Genomic DNA, 22,494 nt, shown 5'->3' with positions numbered 1-22,494 from the left:
GTAAGGTCCACCCTAACGCCCACGCATGGTAAAAGGATCAAACAGAGATGGAAGTACAATAATTAATTCGATGGAACTTTAACAACGAAATATTTCGTTTTACAGCGTTCTGGTAGTTTAAATTGATGTTAATATCTATTGTAACGGTCATTCGTATGCCAATTTTAAATCGCGAAAGTAATGCTGTAACGAAACCGTACTATCCTTCCACTAATTAAAATAACTTTTCCGCGACTCGTTTATATCGCGCGCGCGTGGGTTTTTACTCGATGGTAACATTCACACGAACTTCGAACATTCTTCCAGAAACCAGTTACAAAATTTCCGTTACAGAATAGTTCGTATATATGTGAACGTAACTTCCAGTACGTATTTCATTTCATTTCGATCATTTTGTATGGGTGCAATAACGATACTAACGTCTTTATTACATCATACAAAAAGACAATATTATTATTGTATATTCGAATGTGATCATAATACAAGTAATGCATTTTATATATTTTATGTAATATATAATACTACATAAGAATATATTATGTATATTTTGTATACGTCTTTCATTTTTTACTATTACTACAAGTTTTTATTTCGTTCCAAATTTTAATATTATTATGTTTGCACCCTCTATTTTTGTTAATTGTTCAAATATTTAACATTGATTTTATATTTATAGATTGTTGAATTATGTTTATTTCAAAGGGAAAGTAAAATAGATGATTCAGACTGATAATTAGGCACAATTGACTTATTATTCACCCTTGATGTGATGTTTACTAAATATTAGTTCCAACATGTGTTATGATCTCAACATATTCATTCATTTCATTTAACATATTCCAAATATATTTGTATATACGAGTTCCTATGGTTTTCCTTACCTTATATGTAGACTTCAGATGTTTATGCATTTATGGCAAATGAAAATATGAGTGAATTCACGAAAACATGTAGAATCGAAAGACTATATTAAATAGTAACAATAACATACATATCATACCGTTTAGAAGATAAGACATACTTTCATTTAACTTTCAATTCGTTTTCTATATCTGTGATAATACATATAAATCTGCATAAATATCCTTAGTCTAATAGTTTCTATCCATCTAAAAATAACCTACAGGTACTAAAAGTGGTTACATTAATTTAAACCACAATCCACAGTTAAATTCAAATTCTATACACGCAATCCTAAAATCATCTTTAGATATTCTGAACCTACCAATGTTTGCAAGATCACGAATTCAAGTTCCTCGTCACACATTCCACTCACGTAATTCAACCCTCGAAGCATAATAACCCTAACATCTGGAGGTTTTCTTAGTTGACAGGCATTACAACAATTCCTCCGAATCGACATAATCGTACTTCGACATCTCTGTTTGCTGTTTCGGTGATCTAGGGTCGAAGGGGTCAACTCGAGGACCGTGTGGGTGGGCCAGGGTATGTATAAAAAAAATTGAAAAAAAAAAGATACAAGAGACAGAGAGAGAAACAACAGGAAGGAAGATATACGTTGTAGTCGGTGCAGTGGGTGAGAATAGTAGTGAGACGTATCCAGCAAGTGAACGAGTGGCGGTGCATACTTACGTCCAGTTAGAGGGTGCATCAGAGCAGGGTGCGAGGTGGCTGCTGCAGCGGCTGGTTGCTTGGGTTTGCTAACCTTTGTGTTACTTTTTGCAAATTCCAAACGTATGGTTTGTGGCATATCAGGATCGAATCTAACCCCCTGCTGCAAATAGATTCCCTAAATTAGTAAACCGGGGAGGCACAAGGATCGGAGGCTGGATTGGTATCGGAGAGAACAGACGGAAACGCGTGATCACGCTTGACACGTTTCCGGGTTTCAAGCGTACGTCGTGTTTAGATGGATCCTCGGCTTTCGTCGCTGGCCGGTTCCAGGCGCGTCAATTACATCTCAATTATTCGTTGAATTTATAAATGGACGCATTGGGATCTACTGCGAAACAATAGCAACAATGATTCGAGCGTGTTCTGATTGAATCGCTATTAAGGAGGTAGGCTGTCGAACCTATGCCACGACGTCTATTTCAATTCTTGCAAATGTGTGAATTTCGCAACTTTATTTCAGAACAAAGAGAGGTAATATTTTCGAACTTGTTTTTCTTTCATGGGTCAATATTTAAAGAATGTTGAACCAAGTTGTTTCGATGTACTAGTTTTATTCAACGTCAGTCCTGGAATGTAACGAGTTCTATCTTTGTATCTGATAAATTCAATTTAGGGGTTAATAGTTGTTAGGTGACTGAGAGTTTCGCATCTAATAGTTTCTGTTTTAAGAACCAATTAAAATTTTGTTAAATCTCTTCGTGCCCACTTCCGGATGCAGTTAATGTTATTTCTTTTTTTAATGGGCATGAATCTGTTTCATCGTAGATACAATAAAATTGAAAACAAGATTGGTGAAAAATGTATTGAAATTGTTTAATCACGATTGAACATGGTTAAATAATAATTCTCAGAATAAAAACATAGATTATTATGTGAATGGAACCTGATTAATATTATATATAAAGGTGATTCAACTTATTAAATAGACTTTTATAGATTGATTATTTGAACTTTAAAATAATTAATATATCGTATAAAATCAATAGATATCCATAATTAATTGATTGAGATTATTAAATAGAATTTTTTAAATTGATTTATTGAATGAATAAAATAAATAATTTATTGAAAGAAATTATAAATAGATTCATAAAATAAAATTCATATTTACATCACATTTCTTAATACGATTTATAGAATAATATTTGAATATAGAAATAAAATAATAAAATAAAAATTATAATACACATATAATATAATAAAATTTAAAGATACAGATAGAATAATATAAAACAGTATAATCTAGAAAGCAATATCGTGAGCACGAAGGAATTCCTCTATACCCCTAAAAATAACAAACTTTTACCAAAAACACCCATATATATTCTATCAAAGAATTGTTAACTTTCCTTGGATACCAAAAGGTGCATACAATTTTCCTTGCCCCTTAAAATTCTCAAAATTTTCCTTAAACATGTACTTAGATAGATGCACATTTCATTCATCGAATGAGTAGATCACGGAAAACAAGTATCGCCGCGGCTGGCGACGAAAGCTTCGGTAAAACGATCTCTACGGTAACAATGTGAAACCGGCGATCGGTGTTCGAGGGGGACTGGTGACAAAATTACAGGGAAATTAGCACAGGGTCGTGTGTGTACATGTGTGTTTGTGTAATACGTGTCAGTGTCTGTAGATGGGTTACCGTATGTAGAAGTTGGTCGTTCGTTAGTCTGACTTCTGGGGTGTTTTCAGCGAACGTGTCCATCCGACAAGAGGATGTTTTTCGTATCTCTCATATGGAACCGGTTACACAGGGTTATAAGACATTGCAAGTTGCGTGAGGTCAGTTGCGGTGGATGTGATGAAAGAAAAAAAAAACGATTATATCACGCGTTACGCGAGTATGTACGTATCAAGTGTAGAAATTAATTTTGTCCCTTTATATTCAATCATTTATAACTTTAGTTTAAGCAGAAATATTTAATCGTCATTCTATATGTTAAATTACCAGCCATGTAGGTGAATCTATGCATATATTATACAGGGTGTCCCAAAAATGTTTGTAACACATTGAAACAGGTGGTTCGGGAGGTGATTTGAAACAACCTTTTCCTTAGCGAAAATGTTGTCCGAGGTTTCGTTGAGGAGATATTAACGGAGAAAGTACTGACCAATCAGAGCGCGCGTATACCGTTGAAGCGCCCACGGCAGCGTATGAGCGCGGCCGCCTAGCGCGTAGCCACGCCTACTGCGGGCGCTCCAACGATATACTCGCGTTCTGATTGGTCGGGTTTTTCCGTTATTATCTTCATAACGAAGCCTCGTACAACATTTTCGCTAAGGAAAAAGTTGTTTCAAATCACCTCCCGAACCACATCTTTCAAGGTGTTATAACATTTTTGGGACACCCTGTATGTATAACCTAAGTCTTAACTTGGTGACCACTACAATAAATGTACCTATATGTATATACGAAGATTCGTAGTCACATATTTTTGCTTAATATTATTATTTTAACAGATTACAAGTGTGCTTGGTAATTAAAGTAATGGTAGAGGAATAAGACTAACAAAAATTTGATGGCTACTAATGTTCGTATAAATGCATTGCAATGATCATGAAGTCGAAACTTGAGTCGTGTGTATAGATATTGTAATAGAAATCAGGTTGAGAATTTAAAAAATGGCAAGTAAGTATGTTCATTTAAACTAAGGTTATAAATAATTGGATATAGAGGCTCAGAATTAATTTCTACATCTAATATGTATGTATTTATGTATAGGGCTGTCTTAACAGCATTATGGGACCCTGGAGAAATCAGTGCATTGGGGGCCCTTACTATACAACGCACAGAGAATATAAATATAAATGGTCGATCAAATGAAATATATGGTTTTACTTTCCACAAGAAATAGTACAAACGTTTGCGAGATTTCTTCGCAGAAAATTCTTTTATAGTTTTCTGAAAATTTATGGCCTTCAGGATGTCATGCTTTAGAAACATGAATAGATTGCAAATTTGGCACATTTAAACATACAAGAACTACATATGATGTATGCATTATAGAATATATTCTATTAATTAATATAGTAATATTAATATTTCGTTTTGTATAAGTGCATATAACTTTTGGTTACGTTCACTAACCAGTAATGAGTAATAAAATCTTATTAATATATTAATTATGTCTGTATTTATAATTTGTTTGAATAAATAATTACTCAGGTCATTCAATAAATCAATTCACAAAATTCTATTTACTAATTTATATTTGCCATGTTTCCTTGTATCATAAATACATGAAATTCACAGTTTACACATGAGTGAAAGCCAAATGAAATGCACGTCGATATAGTCGAGAGACAACGACAGATTTTAATGACTAGATTGTAGATTCTATGCATTGATGACGTACAGTAAATAAACACAATGTACAGTTAATGAATTATATAATTAATACAATAATATTATTCAAAATTATAATATTATTCTGTTTATATTTAGCATGTATTTACTATATTAGCTTGTGTCATAAATGCATAAAATCCGCAGTCCATTAATGACCAATGCTCACATTAATTTTTAAAACTACACTCGTGTCATAGATGTCCCTCAATTTTTGGGCCCCCAATGCAACTGTCCAGCGCGCCAAAAATTCGAGATGGCCCTGTGTTCGGATTTACTACATACCGGGCGTTACGTACAAACGTATCTGTACGAGATCGAATCTAACCTCGTGTACCAGTGGTTCTTAACCTTTTTCCTGCTCACGACACAGTTTTAAAGAAGATTCTCTCAGTCTTTTCGATCTCGTGGCACACTTTAGTTTAAAAGAACATTCTTAGTCTTTTTCGTCTCGTGGCACACTTCAGCTTAAAAGAAGACTGCTAGGTCTCGTTCGAGAGAAACCTGGCACAGTTCTTAATCCTGGATAATTATTATGTTGAGAATTTAATACCGAGTTGTTTTAAAGTACGAAAGAAAGTGTAAAGGAAAGAATTTGGTTTCATAGAAGTCTCGGTTTAAATATGTAAGGATTTTAAACGTTTGGAGCCTCTGTATTTGGTTTTTCTTTTGATGGAGGACAGAATCTAGATTGAAAAGAGTAGTTTTCAAGTTGATAAGGGTTTTATAGAAGAGGCTGTGGCTATTCTGTTTTTGATGGTGTAGTTCCGATGGACGTATTAATGTGAGTATATGTAAATATATTTGTAAATCAAGGAATACATATTTATAAATTATATAAATTGAGTATATCTTCATTTAAGGAGCAGTATTTGATATCTAGTCGCGTTACTTTTTTGTACTTCGCGAAAAGAACCTTGTTACATTGAATAATCATTAGCCTGCAGATTTTATACATTTACGATATAAACTAATATAATAAACACATACTGAACATTACCAAAAAATATGTGCACTTATTCAAAATGAAAGAACAATATCCTTATAATAATCGTAAAACATGTTCGACATACATAATGTGTATTTTATGTGTCTTCTATATTATTGTACATCATATATACATAAAATCCGCAGTCTAATAATTATACAACGTCCTGCTATTACTCAGGAAATTAAAAAAAACCATTTCATTACACTTTGGACTGTATAAACAATTAAAAAATAATTTCTATCATAATAAAATAAAATTCACGCACTAGAGTGTTAATTTGATACTCCTCTCGAACTGAATTCCTTCCTTTACCGATTTTTATCCATTACTAACATTAAACACTACAAAAAACAATAATTAATCAGATCTGTTGACCAAACGTTCGCAGCAAAATGGTCAAGAATCACTGTTCCATATAAATGCATACGTAAAGTACGACACCCGTAGACTCAGTGGTGGAAGAAAAAGAAAGAGAACGGGAGAGTGTGGGGGTGACCACGCTTATCAGGAGCCAAAACAACACCATATATCGATAATGTCACACGGTGCAACCAGCGTTATTACAGTATGGTCTTGGTACGTATACAAAAAGGGGGGAATACTACGGTTTGTCCCAAGTAAAAGAAGAAGAAGCTAATGTAGAGATAGAAACAGTAGGAATTGTATATATGTATATATATAATATAGACAGAGGACAGAAAAAAGAGTGTGTACGTGTGTAATATAATTGATAGGTAAAGAGCTACGTAGCATTAACCCGTGCCAGCTGGAATCTAAGGCAGGGGTGTATAATTTCATATATATAAATATTTATAAAAAAAAAGAATATATATATACGAAAGAGAATTGCGGGCCATGTTTGTACGCATGTGTATGTATACAGGGTGTCCCAAAAATGTTGGAGTTCCTTTAAAGTGGTGGTTCGGGAGGTGATTTGAAACAACTTTTTCCTTTGCGTAAATGTCGGATGGGGCTTCGTTAAGCAGATATTAACAAAAAACTCCGACCAATCAGAGCGCGCGTATACCGTTGGAGCGGCCGCGGTATAGCGAAGGATACGCGCTAGGCGGCCGCGCTCGTACGCGAACAAGTGACTCGACGTGCACGAAGGACATTAACGCGGCCGCCTAGCGCGTAGCCTTCGCTACACCGCGGCCGCTCCAACGGTATACGCGCGGTCTGATTGGTCGGGGTTTTTTGTTAATATCTGCTTAACGAAGCCCCATCCGACCTTTTCGCAAAGGAAAAAGTTGTTTCAAATCACCTCCCGAACCACCCCTTTCAAGGAACTCCAACATTTTTGGGATACCCTGTATATAATATGTCTAATTGTAAAGGGAGCCCTCAGGAGCTCTCGTCGAATCGAGGAGCCCGATATTTTCTCTTTCGAGAAAGGGGCTATTACCTGCAGGTCCTGTTTCGCCGCCTCCGCACCGGCCCTCGTGTGAAAAGTCACGAATCCCACCGGCTGAAATCAAACAAGATAGACACACGTGAAATTTATTGATTGGAACAATCAAAACTTAATATCTCTGACATAATTAAACATTTATGTTACATACAGTATTATTCAGTGATCGATTAAACATTAATAACAATTACGGTTCAGAATACAGTGAGTGTAGAAAGTATTCGTAGACTGATCAATTTCTAGAAAAGCTATGTAAAATTGTAATTTATTAACTTATTTTTTATAAACAATGACATTCTACATATTCTCGGAAATCTCTAGAATAGATAGAGTAAAAAAAAATAGCTATTTATGTAAGTTGCGAAATAAACAAGAAAAAAACAATTAATCGATAGAAATATTGAAGCAATAAGTATTCGCACAACTGTTTAGTTTTTAAAACATCGTTAAAAAAAAAAGAAATTTACATGAATTTATAAATATATGATACCTCCTTCGTGGGATTTCCTTTTGATTTTATAATTATTGTTACTTTTCTAAGCATTAAATTAACTAAATTATTAGTTATTCAAAGTGGGATCTTCTACCATTCTTCTATTAGAGCCTTTTTTGAAAAGTACTTTACAGGAAATTTGATGTTTTCTAATTCGTACGGAGCAATAAACTAATGTGTTTACATTACAAGCTCTACTTTAAATGGTTCGTCATAAGAGTCGTATAAATACTTATTGCTTCTATACTTTTACCCACTTTACGCACTTTTTTTGTTAACATCACAAATTATATTGACTAGTAAATGTTGTTTGGACTATATCTACCTTAGAGACTTCCGAGAATATGTAAAATATCATTGATTATAAAAAATCACACAAAAGTTTTTTGGGGAAATTGATCGGTGTACGAATACATTCTACACCCACTGTAAGTATTCATTCGAGACATTAACCGTGAGAAATTTTTATATATCGTTATATCTGTTAGCTGGAATAACTAAAAATTAATTTCTGACATTAGTTAAATTAATTATTAACAATAATTGTTCAAACAATGACCCGGAATATGACATTTCTGTAATATTCGTGTTTCGCAAATTATTTTCTGGATGGATCTAACGAGCCCTCGAATCATTTTTATAAATTATGTATTAACATTACTATATTTTTATTGCAAAATGGTAGTCAATTTTCACGACAATTTGTGTATTTAAACTACAGATCAAAGTACGAAATACGTGTTTTCTGAAATATTGTTCTCTTGAATTAGATAAAATAATCCTATTTAATAAATTCTGTTCTTTAGCTCGACACAATCGATCAACATACAAATTCTCCATTTAATTAAAATTCTTTCGATAGCCACTTAATTAGAATTCTTCCAATTCTTAAAAACAGCATACACGTTTAATTTAACCTTGATAAGTACCCAGATTGATCAACCTTCCGTTGCTTTCAAAAACAACGGTTCTTTCAGTCCAACAAAATACCGAGAGCCTAAGAAAATTCTGTTTTTGATATCCGTGAGAAGGAAGTGGTATGTTATAATAGGAAACACAGACTGTATATTTCGCAGGACGAATCAGCTTTCCACGATTAAGGGTAGATGAATAGGCTCTCTGACTCGATGTAGCTGGCAGGTTCATCTGCGGTTTCCTGAGATGTGATTCGAGAAGTCTATAATTCATGTTGAAAACGAATCGCTCGTTCGACGTGGTCCTTTCATGAGCGTAAGTTTCCAATGGACTCCGAGGAAGAAATTTCCAAGCGTTTGCCACCAGAATCGATACAGAGGGTTTCGAATCGATCGATGTTTTCTGGGAAAGCGAGACGCGATTACATTTACCCAAGGAGATCGAGTAAAGTAGAATTCGCGAGAGCTTCGAGCGAGAAGTGCTTCGAATTGTTTCTCCTGTGCCAAATTAAATATGCAAGTAGCACAAGAATTATTATTTAAGATAATGTTACTTGGTAATTTCGAACAACAATTCAACGTTCATTAGATTTTATTACATGAATTATGAAGCAAGCAAATTAATTTGGTTCGTATATGTAAAACTTTTGCTTAAAATTATTCAGTTATTAAGAATATTTTTTCTACAATAATTAAGTAAAATTTTTATATTTATATTTATTACATAAATTATGTTTTGACTATGAGGGAGCGTGTAACTCTTCGAGCAAACAAAAACAATAGATGATCAACAATCGTTTATCAACAACAAACGATTTAACAATGGACGAGTTAAATCGTATGAATTTATTGTTAATGAGTAAATGAGTTAACTCGTCTTGAGCTCTTTCATATTTAAAAAGCTCATGCGATTTAACTCGTCTTGAGCACGACAAGAACAAAATACTCGCGCAGAGCACCGAAAAGGTTAAAGCATCAACATTATTCGTTTTTGTCCAACTCACAAGCATCGGTTGTAATTTTGCTTTACTCTGTAAAAAATACCGACGTCATGTTGCACGACAAAGAAGTACATGTTTCTAGCCAGATAATCTATTTAACAGCACGCTGGCTGGGTATCTGCTAACCAAGTCACGAGCTCATTTTATTCTCTATGATAACGCGAGAGATCCCAAAGTGCGATACGCTATTTTCTATGTAAATAATCTATGTCAAAATCTGATAACTAGAAATTCGCAGAAAATCGGTTTGCATGCGAACGGAATTCGCGAGCATTCTGTAAAATCATATTGCAAAGATCAGATCACATTGAAAAATAAATTCCGTCACGTCACGAAAGATATAACGGGGGAGACAAAGGGATTTTCTAATATGTTATTAAAATAAATACTATTGGTGCCTACTTAATTCTTAGTAAACGTAGTTTCATCAATTGATACTGATTTTATAGTAAATTATTCAAATTTCTTGCAACGTGTTCTGTAACATAATATAATTGTCAATATTCTTTTCTCCTATAATATAACATAATGTTTTATATTCTATTCTTCTATAATATAATATAATATAATATTTTATAATTGCTTTTAAAATACATTATGGAATTAATAATAATAATAATAATAATAATAATAATAACAACGTAAATATTGAGCTTGCAAAAGCTTTCAGCGTGTACAGATTTTTTAATTTGTGTATTTGGCGAAACTGCCAGTTCCGGCAGTAATTTTTCTGTTTTTCCACGGTTGGTTTTTCATCTATGCGAAACGAGACGATTATAAACTTTTGCTGGTATAAATTTCAGAACGCAGAAAAAGTTGTTGAGGTATCCTTAAAAAGAAAAGAAAAAAAAACTAACCTCGCCTTTAAAGTTCCTTTTTTTAGTTTGACGAGCAAAATTCGTTAACAAATTTGTTACGAGAAATTTTTTACCAATTTATATGCATCTACGATTTATGAACCAATCCTCGTTGAAAGTTTACTGTTTAATAGTAAATAATAATATTTGCTCATAGTAAATGTTTTCTTGGAGATCATAAGAAACAGTAGTGCTTTATTTGATTATTTAATCAACATTTTAACCAACTTCTCTAGAAAATGACATGTGAATAAATGTTTACACAACGTAGTATTGTACCTTAATTAGTATAATGTCCAAAATGATGTTCATGATGAATTTTGTTAAAAATAAAGTTAGAATAAAAATGTTTGTTATAAGGATATTTTATTTTTAAACGGATAAAATATATAGGTTATTGTAGAATATTTTATTCTTTTTTGTTATTAATCATTGATTCCTTATATTGAGTCGCGCGAGACTTGCAATGACCCATATGCGATTTTCATTTCGTGACACATAGTGTATTCCTGGAATTCTTATCGAGACACAGAATTCCCGAACGTAATATACTGGTTTGCCATGCCTATTTTTATCAATAAGTCCATCGTGGTGGTAGTTTATGTAGGTTAATAGTTTTTAGTTAATAGATCTTTGAAATTAGATGAGAAAGAAGTAAATTTATTTATCGATACAATTATTTCTCTATTTTGATAATTTTTAACAAAAATTATAGTAAAAGCATTGATAATAATTGAGTAATTTTAAATAGAAGTTCATTCCATAGATTAGATTGCTCAGTTTGATAGTTCTAGTAATAAACTCAACAGGGTATTGAATCTTAATTGATATTTGAAAATATTATCAAAAATATCTGTGTAGAAATTTATGATCCTGCTTGAGCAGCAAAATGTTTGAATTTCTAAAAAAAAATGACTCGATTGATTTTCAATTATTAAAAATTAATTTAATGAATATATAGTATGAGCCATTTAAATGAGAAAGCCTAGATATAATATAATAATAGAACAAAATGTTCTGTATGATTTATCACATTTAAGATGTCAACGTCACCAATTTTTGAAAAATGGAATAATCCATTTCACCTTCTGTACGGTTATGAAGGATAAAAATATGACTTATAATCTGTTCATCATGTTTGAAGATATCTAAGTCAACATTTTTTACAGTTATCGAAGAAGTTCACTGCGGAATAGTGTCATTTAAGATCATAGATACACGTCTTATTTCGAGATCGTTCATTGGACTAAAATATGCTGATGTTTATATAACACAACCTGATCAAGTTACTTCAGAATTACACGACTTTTCATGGATACTAAATTTACCCAACTAAAATTGTATTCCGATATCTGAACACCAAATGCACTTATTGAAATAACTGTTAGAATAATCTCCTCATTTATGATTTAGAGAAATAGTCAAATATTGTTAAGTGTACTTAGATGTAAAATATTGTTGAATATAATACTACTTGAGTAGGCTTTATTTTTTAAAGACCTTTTATTCGAATAAGATTAATAAGCAAACATAAGTCAACAACACTGAAGGGGACCAAAACACCTGTGTTGGAAGTTCTAATCTTAATTTAATAAAGACATTTGATTGTATTAACAATATATCTATACCCACAAAATTTAAAAAAATAGATGCAACAATTAACGCAAATGAACCCAGAATATAATTTATGAAAATTATAATTATGTTATTAAAAATGAACAAAAATTTTTCAGAAAAGAGTTACATTGTCAACAATACAAAAGGAAAGAAACTTATATTATACACATATAAAGACATACGGGTATTTGGTTGAATTAACAATAAGTCTAATTTCTATTAAATTTAAACAAATTTCAAATAATACACACCTCTAGAAACACAAGTGAATCGCGATTATGGTTTATGGAAATCACAGTGAGGTTATTGTTATTACAAATGAATAAAAATATAGCAGAAACGATCTACTCTGTCAACGATACAAAAGGAAGGATGCGACTATCAGGTAAAGGTTTGGGTAACACAAGCCCTAGCGTGGAAAAGTGCATATACGCGATTATGCATGTAGTACCCGACGCAAAGGTATTGTTCGACGTGCAATTCCGCATAATCGAAGGGTTGGAAGATTACAATGTCGCCGACTAGTGAAGCATTTTCGAGGAACAAAGTTCCCAGAAATCGCAAGGTAAGTCGATTTGAAGAAGGGGGAGCTACCCTTGCAAAATACAGGGGTGAGTTGCCAAAATCGTGCCACTTATGATGCATTATTTTATATAAAGAGGAAAAATAAAAGTAGCACATTTCTTATTAATTTCCATGCAAATTAATATGGGAGATTGTAGTTTGATTTTGGAGTTGTCTATGTTACAGCTTGCATTAAGAACAAATTAACTTACACAGGGATGAGTTGTCAAAATCTACCCACTAACGTTGCATTATTCTAATTAAAACAAGAAAATGAAAGTTATATTTTTCTGATATGTTATCAATATTATACATGTTCAGGCTAAAATGGGGTGTCGAAGGAAATTTACACATTTGTTTTACGTCGAGAAAACGAACTTTATTATTCGAGAGATCAAATCGAAATATCCGAAGACTCGCAACATGGTGTTCTCATCCGGATGAGAATTCCCTTATCGGACGACTGTTCCGCTCAGAATTGAATTCGTCTCGCGAACTGACGACCGAAGACGCCTCGCAATGCGCCTTCCTCGTCCTCGTTTCCACCCCTTAGTGCCCAACGGGCGCGACGAATGGGCCCCGATCTTGGGAATAAGACCCAATCAGGGCGCCTTTCGTCCCACGCTCACCCACGCTGCGGTGTCTTCCCCCACCGCCTCGAAACTAGGGGTAGGTGGTCGCCTGGTGACTCACGGAAGGCCCAACGCGCTCGTGGGTTTTTCCGAATTTATGGCACGGCCGGCCGCCGAACCTCGGAACCATGCAGAATTCTAAAGACCCCGAAACGGTCACATGTGGCTTGATATTGACGGCAATCAGCTACAAACCGAAAGCGACATATTTCACGAGCATGTCATAAGCTATGTTTTCCAACTACGCGCAGCTAAAATGCTGTGTTTAACAGTGCAGACGTTCAGACCCTAATGACAACTCATGTAAACTGACTGCTCTGCACTTTGGCAGTGAAATGAAGTATCTAAATAGTGTATCAACCACAAACTGAGATTGTTGAGACATTTGGCTAGATGTCCGTGGCCTGGAAGTCAAATGCTTGGCGTGGCCAGGCAAGGTCAAGGTTTTGATGAATAAGAATTATTTTAAAATGTAAAATAATGAAAATGTACTCATATTGTCAGCGTTTTAAACTGTCAAATTATGTGAAAGTCTGCGAGAGAGATTGTATTACGCGCCTCTTTTTCGAGATCAATCTGTAGTACCCCCACTTCTCGCCGATATTGCCACAAATTTCAAAGTTAAAAATCAAAAAGGAGCGGGTATCGCCTCCCATGTCTGCACGCCCGTCATGCCTCATTGTTTCGCTTTGAGCCGATTAGCCACGTTGTTAATGAGAGAATTTCTCTTTTATATCTGTGTAAATGTTTCGCAAAAGGCATAAAAGAGATTTTTCCGATGTGGAAAATCAAAATAAGGATCTCGAGAGACGTCTTGAGAAGTTGGAAAAGGAAAATAGAAAGCTGAGAAGGAAAAAGAAGAGGAAGAGCCATCGTTGCAGGAATAGATCGAATGACGCGGTTACTGAAGAGTTGTCTTTATGGACTGGAAGAGGGAGACGAAAAAGTAGAATGCGTCGATTGGTTCAATACCTCTCGCAATTTTTTGACAACAGGCTCTAACCTGTAAAATGTCAAGTTTGTTCACTTGTAGGCACTAACCTACGTGTCAAACCTTTTTTCCTCACTTTTATGGATTCTCGTGAGATGAATTTTTTTCTTCGATTCCGAAGAGTTTTGCGAATTTATTCATCAGGCTCTAACCTGCTTTGAAAGTTACTCATATTTTGAATATGAGAAATATGAAACAATGTTTAGGACTAACCTATTATTGTCGGTCTGGATTTCTAGATCGTGACCGTTCCAGATATCACAGAGCGAGATTTTTTAGTTCGGATCGGTGTGTTTCTTCAGTTCCTCCAGATAGGAGTGAACAAGAAGATAACCCGGCAGATGACAGGCATGCAAGTCAGATGCATCGGGTTTTGCTGTATTCCACGAATCAGTTAACAAATCTACGGAACATCCCTGTCGATGATGTGCCACCGGTAGATTTTAGTGAGCCAGCGATATTGAACACAGAAGCTGCGTTAAGTTCTGATATTTTAGATATTTTTGGTAAGCGTATCTGCGAAGAAAGAGTCTTCGCTCCTCCAGTTCATAAAGATCTGGTGGTACGCTACGAAGATGTTATTAAGGAGGGCCTGTCGGAGGAAATTAGAGTAAAGGTTCTAAAGAAATATCCACCTCCTAACAACTGTACGCCCATTGATCCTCCTAAACTAAATCCTGAGTTCAAATTTGTTGTCCAGGAGTTGGTTCCGAAGAGGGATGACCGTATTCGGAAGAAACAGGAAAAGATTACTGTTTCTTTGGCTCTCGAAATGCAAGCAATGTCTATTGCTGTGAAGGGGAAAGACAATCCTGAAATGCTGTCTTGAGTTAAATATTTGTTCGATTTGATCCAGCTATTGGCGGATTTGCAGCACGATGAGTCTTTTGTTCGTCGAAGCTTGATATTAGCCAATATCAACGCATCTCTTCGAGACGCTGTCAACGCGTCAGGCTGCGGATATTTCTTGTTTTAGAACAATTTGGAAGAGGTGTCGAAGAAGGCAAAAACGATGGAAAGCTCTTGGAGAGATCTCAAAGTCGCTCAAAGATCGCAATCTTCGAAACAAGCAAAAAACTCGAGATTCCCGCCCTGTCAACCTCAGGCCAGGAATTATCCAGCGGCGTCGGACGGGCAGAAGTCGAGGTAATACTTGTTATAAAAAAAGTAGCCGCAATCTTTCCAGAAACCTCGCTACCAGAGACGCGATCGTGATCGGAATCGAAATCGGGAACACTTGAGAAGATGTTAGAGCTTGGTGGAAGCCTTATAGCCGGTAGACTCGGTCTCTTTCAAGTTAAATGACAAGATATAACCACTGACGAAAAAGTTTTGTCTTGGTTGAGGGGTTATAAGATCCTTTTTTGCTCGAAAATTAAACAGATCGTGCCTCCGAGTTTTCGGAATTTCACAATTAACGAAAGATTTAAAATCAGTCAATTAATTGACGAATTAATAGTTAAAGATGCAGTTCAGACGTGTCAGTCGAGTGAGGGACAATTGTCTCGAGTTATTTTCTAGTTCCTAAACCGGATGGATCCAGTAGGTTTGTTCTAAACTTGGAGGCTCTGAATCAGTGCCTTCAAGTTTTAGTTCGAGTATGGTTGTTTGCTTCAACAGGAACAGGTTGAAATTTTGAAAGAACCTTACCCTGGTTCCAGGAGTCTTGTCCGGATGAGCTTCGAGATAAAGGAGGTTCCAAAAGATTCAATGAAAATATTGTTGGCATCGTTCAGCGACTCATCATGGAGACATGATGGTGGAAATGCTGGTCTTTTTCCCAAACGAGAAAAATCAGCCCGTACTCAAATTCTGTTCCAGATGTTTTAACTTTTCTGACAGAAGCATTTGAAAAGGGAGGTTCTCAGGGCACATTGAAGTCCTATAGATCCGCTATTTCGTTGCTCGTAGGGCCAGAGCTAGCTCAGGATTTTAGGTTAAAAAGATTTTGCAAGGCAATGAGTAGATTGAGGCCATCGAGGCCTAAGTATACTTCAACTTGGGATCCGAAGATGGTTTTAGATTATTTAATTACGTTGGTACCAAATGAGAAAATGAACTTGAGAGACTTGTCGTTAAAATTTATCATCTTGCTCGCTCTTACTACGGGTCATCGAATGCAAACTTTTTCGCTAATAAAATTAGAAAATATTCAGCGTAAAGTAATGCATTAGAAATTAAGATTCCTGCACATAGAAAAAAAAACATCGAGCGAAAACAGGAATCAACAGGAATCAGTATTGGTGCTCCCTTTTTTATTCAGCAAACGTCAAAGTTTGTATTGCTTCGCCTCTGGAGTGTTATATCGCGAGGACCGTGAGTATTCGGGGATCAGAAAGTTCGCTGTTCGTATTGTTTAAAAAACCGTTTGGGGCTGTTGGAGCTGAATCTCTTAGTCGTTGGATCAAAGAAGTTCTGCGTAAAAGCGGGCTAGACACAAATATTTTCACCGTTTATTCCACGAGACACGCGTCGACTTCGACGGCGAAGAGAAAGGGACTTGATTTAAATACTTTGAGACGAACTGGACTTTAAGTTGGACTGTCAACTCCCAAACTTTTGCAAAATTTATTGTAAAGTTATTGAATCCTACTGATTCTTTTGCTAACACGACATTAGGTGATTAAAAAAGATAGTTGTGTTTGGAGTAGAGAAAAATGTTCTATTTTTTATATGTACAAAAGTTCTGGGTAAAGTAATGCTTATAAAGGCTCTTTTTTACTTTACTTTCGTTTTATCGCCGTAACATGCGTTGAACATCTACAGGTTGATCATTTCGAAAGAGGCGCTTCATACAATTATGATAGAACTTCATTTAGGTGAGTTCGTTTAATCATATAAAAGTATGGGTATTGATGATCTGAGAATGCTTTGCCTGACCACGCCAAGCATTTGACTTCCAGTCCACGGATATCTAGGCAAATGTCTAAACAGTCTCAGTTTGTGGTTGATACATTATTTAGCTTCTTCATTTCACCGCCAAAGTGCGGAGCAGTCAGTTTACATGAGTTGTCATTAGGGTCTGAACGTCTGCACCGTTGAACACAGCATTTTAGCTGCGCATAGTTGGAAAGCACCGCATTTTTCATTGTGTTGTACAGTGTCGCCTTTGCACTTTGCTGGAAAGCACCTTCATGTACTGGCAGCCTATTTCGGATTCACTTCTTTTTCTACTTTCTTGAATTTTTTTAGGAGGATCTTCTATTTTTTTATGATTACTCTTTAAGTCCTCCACTTTTTCATGTACTTGGTGTAATTTTTTTACTTTTTTGAAGTTTTTTATAGGGATAGATAGATTACAAAAAAAAAAATAGCTATTTATGTAAGTTGCGAAATCAACAAGAAAAAAACAATTAATCGATGGAAATAGTGAAGCAATAAGTATTCGCACAACTGTTTAAAAGTACTTTCCTGGAAATTTGATGTTTTCTAATTCGTACGGAGCAATAAACTAATGTGCTTACGTTACAAACTCTACTGTAAATGGTTCCTCATAAGAATCGTACAAATACTTATTGTACAAATACTTATTGCTTCTATACTTTTACCCACTTTTCGCATTTTTTTGTTAATTTCACAAATTATATTAACTATTAAATGTTCTTTGGACTATATCTATCTTAGAGACTTCCGAGAATATGTAAGATATCATTGACATGCTACATTAATTTGCAAGTAAAATAAGGTTTGTATGTGTTATTTACAAATAAAATTAATGTCATATGAATAACGCACAATTTATTATATTACAATACCAGATTCAGTCCCTTAAGTTTTTAAAAGCACACATAACGCATGGCAGAAGGTCTTGTTGTAACAAACTTAAATGTTAAAAATGAAGTATGAAATGAAAAAAGAGGTCTACACTATTTCTAACTCACAACTTATTATATTATAATACCAGTTACAGTCTTTTATGTTTCCAAAGTACACACAACGCATCGCAAAATGTCTTGTTGCAAGAAATTGAAATGTTAAACATGAAATGAGAAATAAAGAAAGGGGTCCACTATGTGTAATGCACAATTTATTGTATTAGAATAAAATTCACAAGTATGCACAACGCGTGGCAGAAAATCTTGTTGTAACAAATTTAAATGTTAATAAATAAGTGGGAAAATGTACAAAGAGATCCACTATTGGTAACGCACAATTTATTGTATTATAATTCCAGTTTCAGTCCTTTAAGTTTTCAAAAGTACGCACAATGCATGTCAGAAAGTCGTTGCAAGAAACCAAATGTCACAAATGCAAACTGACAGTTACAGGTTAGAAATGAACGAGCGGTATGAGTGACAGCCATATTACAATTCCGACCGACGAGCCTTGCCGACTGATTCCGAGAGTCGACGAATCGACGAATGGTCTTAGCTCCTATTGGCTAAGTGTTGACAAAAAGTTCCTTGTCAAAGAAAAAGAAAAATGCTGCATATTTTGACACATTCGTGATATGATATTACGATATCTCTGTTGTTCGTGGACCGATTTTATTGATTTTGGTTTTATTCGAAAGCTTCTGTGCGATTTACATCAGAAAAATGCCTTTAGAATTAGAAAATACAGCAGGCGTGACAAGATATTAATGACAGAAGTTTCGGGTTAGGTTGGAATCGTGTTTTCTCGAGTAAAAGATACGCGGTAGCGCCAGCGCCAGGCATATACGGGGAGGCTATTTTTTCATGTACTTGGCGTCGAGACGCTACCCGCGTCTCTAGATTGTTGGCCCTCCGTTCAGTTCTCCGCGTCGCTCGAGGAAGAATATCAACGACCTAACGGCACACAATTATAAAAGAACGTAAATTCTGCCGACACTCGTGTTGTATCGGAAACATACAAATTAATATTGAAAATTGTAGCTTGATTTTTAAGGCACCTATTACTATCTATATGTTACACCTTTCACTAAGAATAAACTAATATATCATAAACCTTCTTATAATATAGTGTATTTGAAATAAAATTCCGTACAGTTTTAGTAAATTATTTCAACAATTTTGTACCACCTTTAAAAGCAATAAATTTGAAATAAAATAAAACAGTAAAAAATATGCTTAAAAAGAAGAATTATTTTACTAGTATATCGTTTAGAGATAAATAAACAAAGTGAAAATATCTGATATATGATAATATTAATTAAATAAATGACGTTTATTCATATTAATGACAATATGTGTCATTAATAAGAAATAGAAAGATGCAGCAACGAATATGACTTAATTATTAAATAATGAAAAACTTTCAATACAATATCAAACTGTTGAACTGTAATTAATTTCAACTTTCTGAGATGAGTTCAGGAATATCTCATCATCCATAAATAGCTAAGAAAAAGATGGAACAATTAGGTTGTTAACCCACCTATTCCCACAGAATTAAACAAATCACTCGTCCGAATCACTGTGAAATAAACGTGACGAATAAATCGCTAAAGCGATCTCTCCTTTCGTCATCCAATATTTGAATAAAAATGTTGTCTTTCGTGATAGGCTAGAAAACATTCCACCATGTTTAAATAGTTAAGCAAAAGATGAATCAGTTAGGTTGTTAATGTTGGAAATTGTGATTTCCGAAATAATTTAAAACATGCTAGTTCTTTTTATTTTTCTTAAGTTACCTACTACTCTGTAATTTTTTCTATGTTTGTACTACTGCTTTACTTTTCCCTTCTTCTGTTACTACCGATTACGATACTCTTACACTAACAAAATCTGTATCCTTAGTATTATCATACTTTAATAAACAATCTTTGCTTAAAAATCTATCAGTTAATCCACTTAATCCCAAAAAGTTAAACAAATCACTAGTCCAAATCACTGTGGAATAAACGTGATGAATGAATCGCTAAAGAATAATCTCTATTCGTCATCCAATATTTGAATAAAAATTTGCCCACCTCTGTTGGAAAGATGGCTCTTGTCGCTGCGAATAAAAGTTTCGAAAAGTACATGCAGATGGGATAAATTATTTTTATCCCCCCCCCCCGCCCCCTGCCTCCTCCGTACCCATCTCTTACCCGAATACGAATAAATTCCATTCGCCCCGCTCTGTTGCAACGCAAATTGGTGTAATTCGCAAACGAGGTTCATTTTTCCTTTATTTAAAGTTTACTTTTCTCGTTTCGGACGTTTCGAGCGCAAGCAAAGAGAATACGAAAGGGACGTCGGGATTCTTTGAGAAACAGCAACTCGGAAGCTAGAAGAAATTGTATTTGTTGCACGGGCTACAACGCGAAGAGGTGTAATTGTTAAACGAAGTTCCTTGTTTCGAACTCAAGTGTCGGTTAGTATGGGAGTGAAAGAAGACGAGAACAAGGGACTTTCTTGAAGGAACAGAATGACGCCAGAGCGTTCGTCGAAATACTAACGAACAGGGTAAAGAGTATTTCTAAATGCATTCTTTGCATTCTAGTTTCGTTGAAAAATAATATTATGGTATTCTTTTATTTACTTTCTTGACTTTTGTATTTTTTTCAATAATTACACTACGCAATTGTATTTAATAATTATCAGTACTTTGTCGAACAAATGTTTTAGTTAATCTACAAACAAGAAAAACTAACTTATAGTTCTTGTATTCAATTTTGCAAATTCATGTCGTATCTCTGGAAGTTTGCGACGATGCGCCAGTACTATCGGTGCGGAATGAAAAATATTCAAAGTAGGATTTTCGTTGATTCCTCGAAAGACAGGTGAAACTTTCGCAGAGAAAAATGCACGAACTTGGTATAAGAGTGAGATTTATAAATGTCACGTCAGTCAGCATCAACGAAGCTAAATGACAAGATTCGTATGGATCCCTGAAATGAAAGAGTGGAAACTGTTGTTCGCCATTTGAGCGAGTCCACGAATACCACTCTAAGGAAGAAGTAAAAAGCGAAAAATATGAGAATTTTATCTGTGAAACGTGAGGAAGTGCTTAACATTGTCATATCCAGCTTCCCTTCACTGAATTGAAATCTGTTGGCTACGAGCAAAAGTTACCGAATGCAAATTAAACCTATGACCTAACACGAAAGTTTATGGGTCAATGGTCTTCTAGAGCACATCTTGAATGACAGTTCGCTTGTGACGTTCTAATGCTTGTTATTAGTAAATACATGAACAGTTTTTATTTCATTATTTATTATTTTTTGTTAATTTCGTTATATGTACGTTTGTATAATTACACTCTTCTTTTTCATTTTTCATTTCATTTTATATTTCATTTATGTATTTCATTCATGGGCCCGTTAATAATAAACACTAATAGTCAACCGCCTAGAATTCTCATTTTGACACTTTCCCATCAACCATTAACATAACTATTCTAGAACTTAACTCTCTGTCATTAATCAATCACTCTATACATATACTCTCCATACTGGATTCTTTTCGAAAGAGGAACAAAAAAAAACAAATTCGAAAGGTTAAAACATATGATGGTGTTTCCCAGAAGGGACTTCAGGGTTTTGTGTTTTAATAACAAAACACCCTTGTCAGTCTAGTTGTGGGAGACTTAAATAACATCAACTTCCATGTTCAATCGTAATCATGTGTACTTTCATTTAAAATAGAAACATCAGATATATTCCACAATCTTTTGTTTTAATACAAAATAAAATTCTAAAGCACCTTTTGAAAGAGCCTTTACATACCTACATTGTCATTTTATTTAAATTTTGAATAATAAGTGGATATGTCTGTATCTCTTAAGCGTTGTACTAAATAGTAGAGTTTGAATTATAAATTTAAATATTTTACAATGAAGGAATAAAAATATAGCTATTCAAGTAAATATGGGTCACAATTAAATTGCTAAATTTTGAATTTTGTTCACAAATAAAATGTAGGTGAAAAATAAAGGGTTTTCCAAAAGGGACTGCAAGATTGTTGTCCTTCATTAAAACACAAATGTTATGGAATATATCCAATTTTGTTATTTAAAGTACAAATATACACGAGTACGATTAAACATGAAAGATGACGTCATTTATCGCTAGAATTACCAAGAATAATACATACCTGTTAACCATGCTACTATATATATATATATATATATAT

The 22,494-nt window shown here is 34.4% G+C and overlaps 1 protein-coding gene across 4 annotated transcripts in view; it reads right to left on the bottom strand.

The window, feature by feature from the left end:
• The window catches only part of LOC128881617 (protein couch potato-like), a 363,315-nt gene that overhangs the window by 87,571 nt on the left and 253,250 nt on the right, over positions 1-22,494 (bottom strand). For 2 of the 4 annotated variants that reach the window (XR_008458132.1, XM_054132875.1), the window contains exons 4-5: positions 7,381-7,443; positions 1,594-1,735 (exon numbers count right to left, since the gene is read on the bottom strand). Coding sequence is in view for 3 of the 4 variants with exons in the window: in XM_054132875.1 (XP_053988850.1) it covers positions 1,594-1,735; positions 7,381-7,443 (205 nt within the window). In the remaining variant the exon portion in view is untranslated. Of the gene's footprint in view, positions 1-964; positions 1,736-7,380; positions 7,444-22,494 lie in introns of those variants that run through there. The other 2 variants (XM_054132869.1, XM_054132861.1) reach the window with 2 other exon arrangements.

This window comes from Hylaeus volcanicus, chromosome 1, assembly GCF_026283585.1.
Source record: "Hylaeus volcanicus isolate JK05 chromosome 1, UHH_iyHylVolc1.0_haploid, whole genome shotgun sequence".
Classification (NCBI taxonomy): Eukaryota; Metazoa; Arthropoda; class Insecta; order Hymenoptera; family Colletidae; genus Hylaeus; species Hylaeus volcanicus.
The sequence above is the reverse complement of the archived record's forward strand: the minus strand, read 5'-3'. Positions and strand labels throughout refer to the sequence as shown.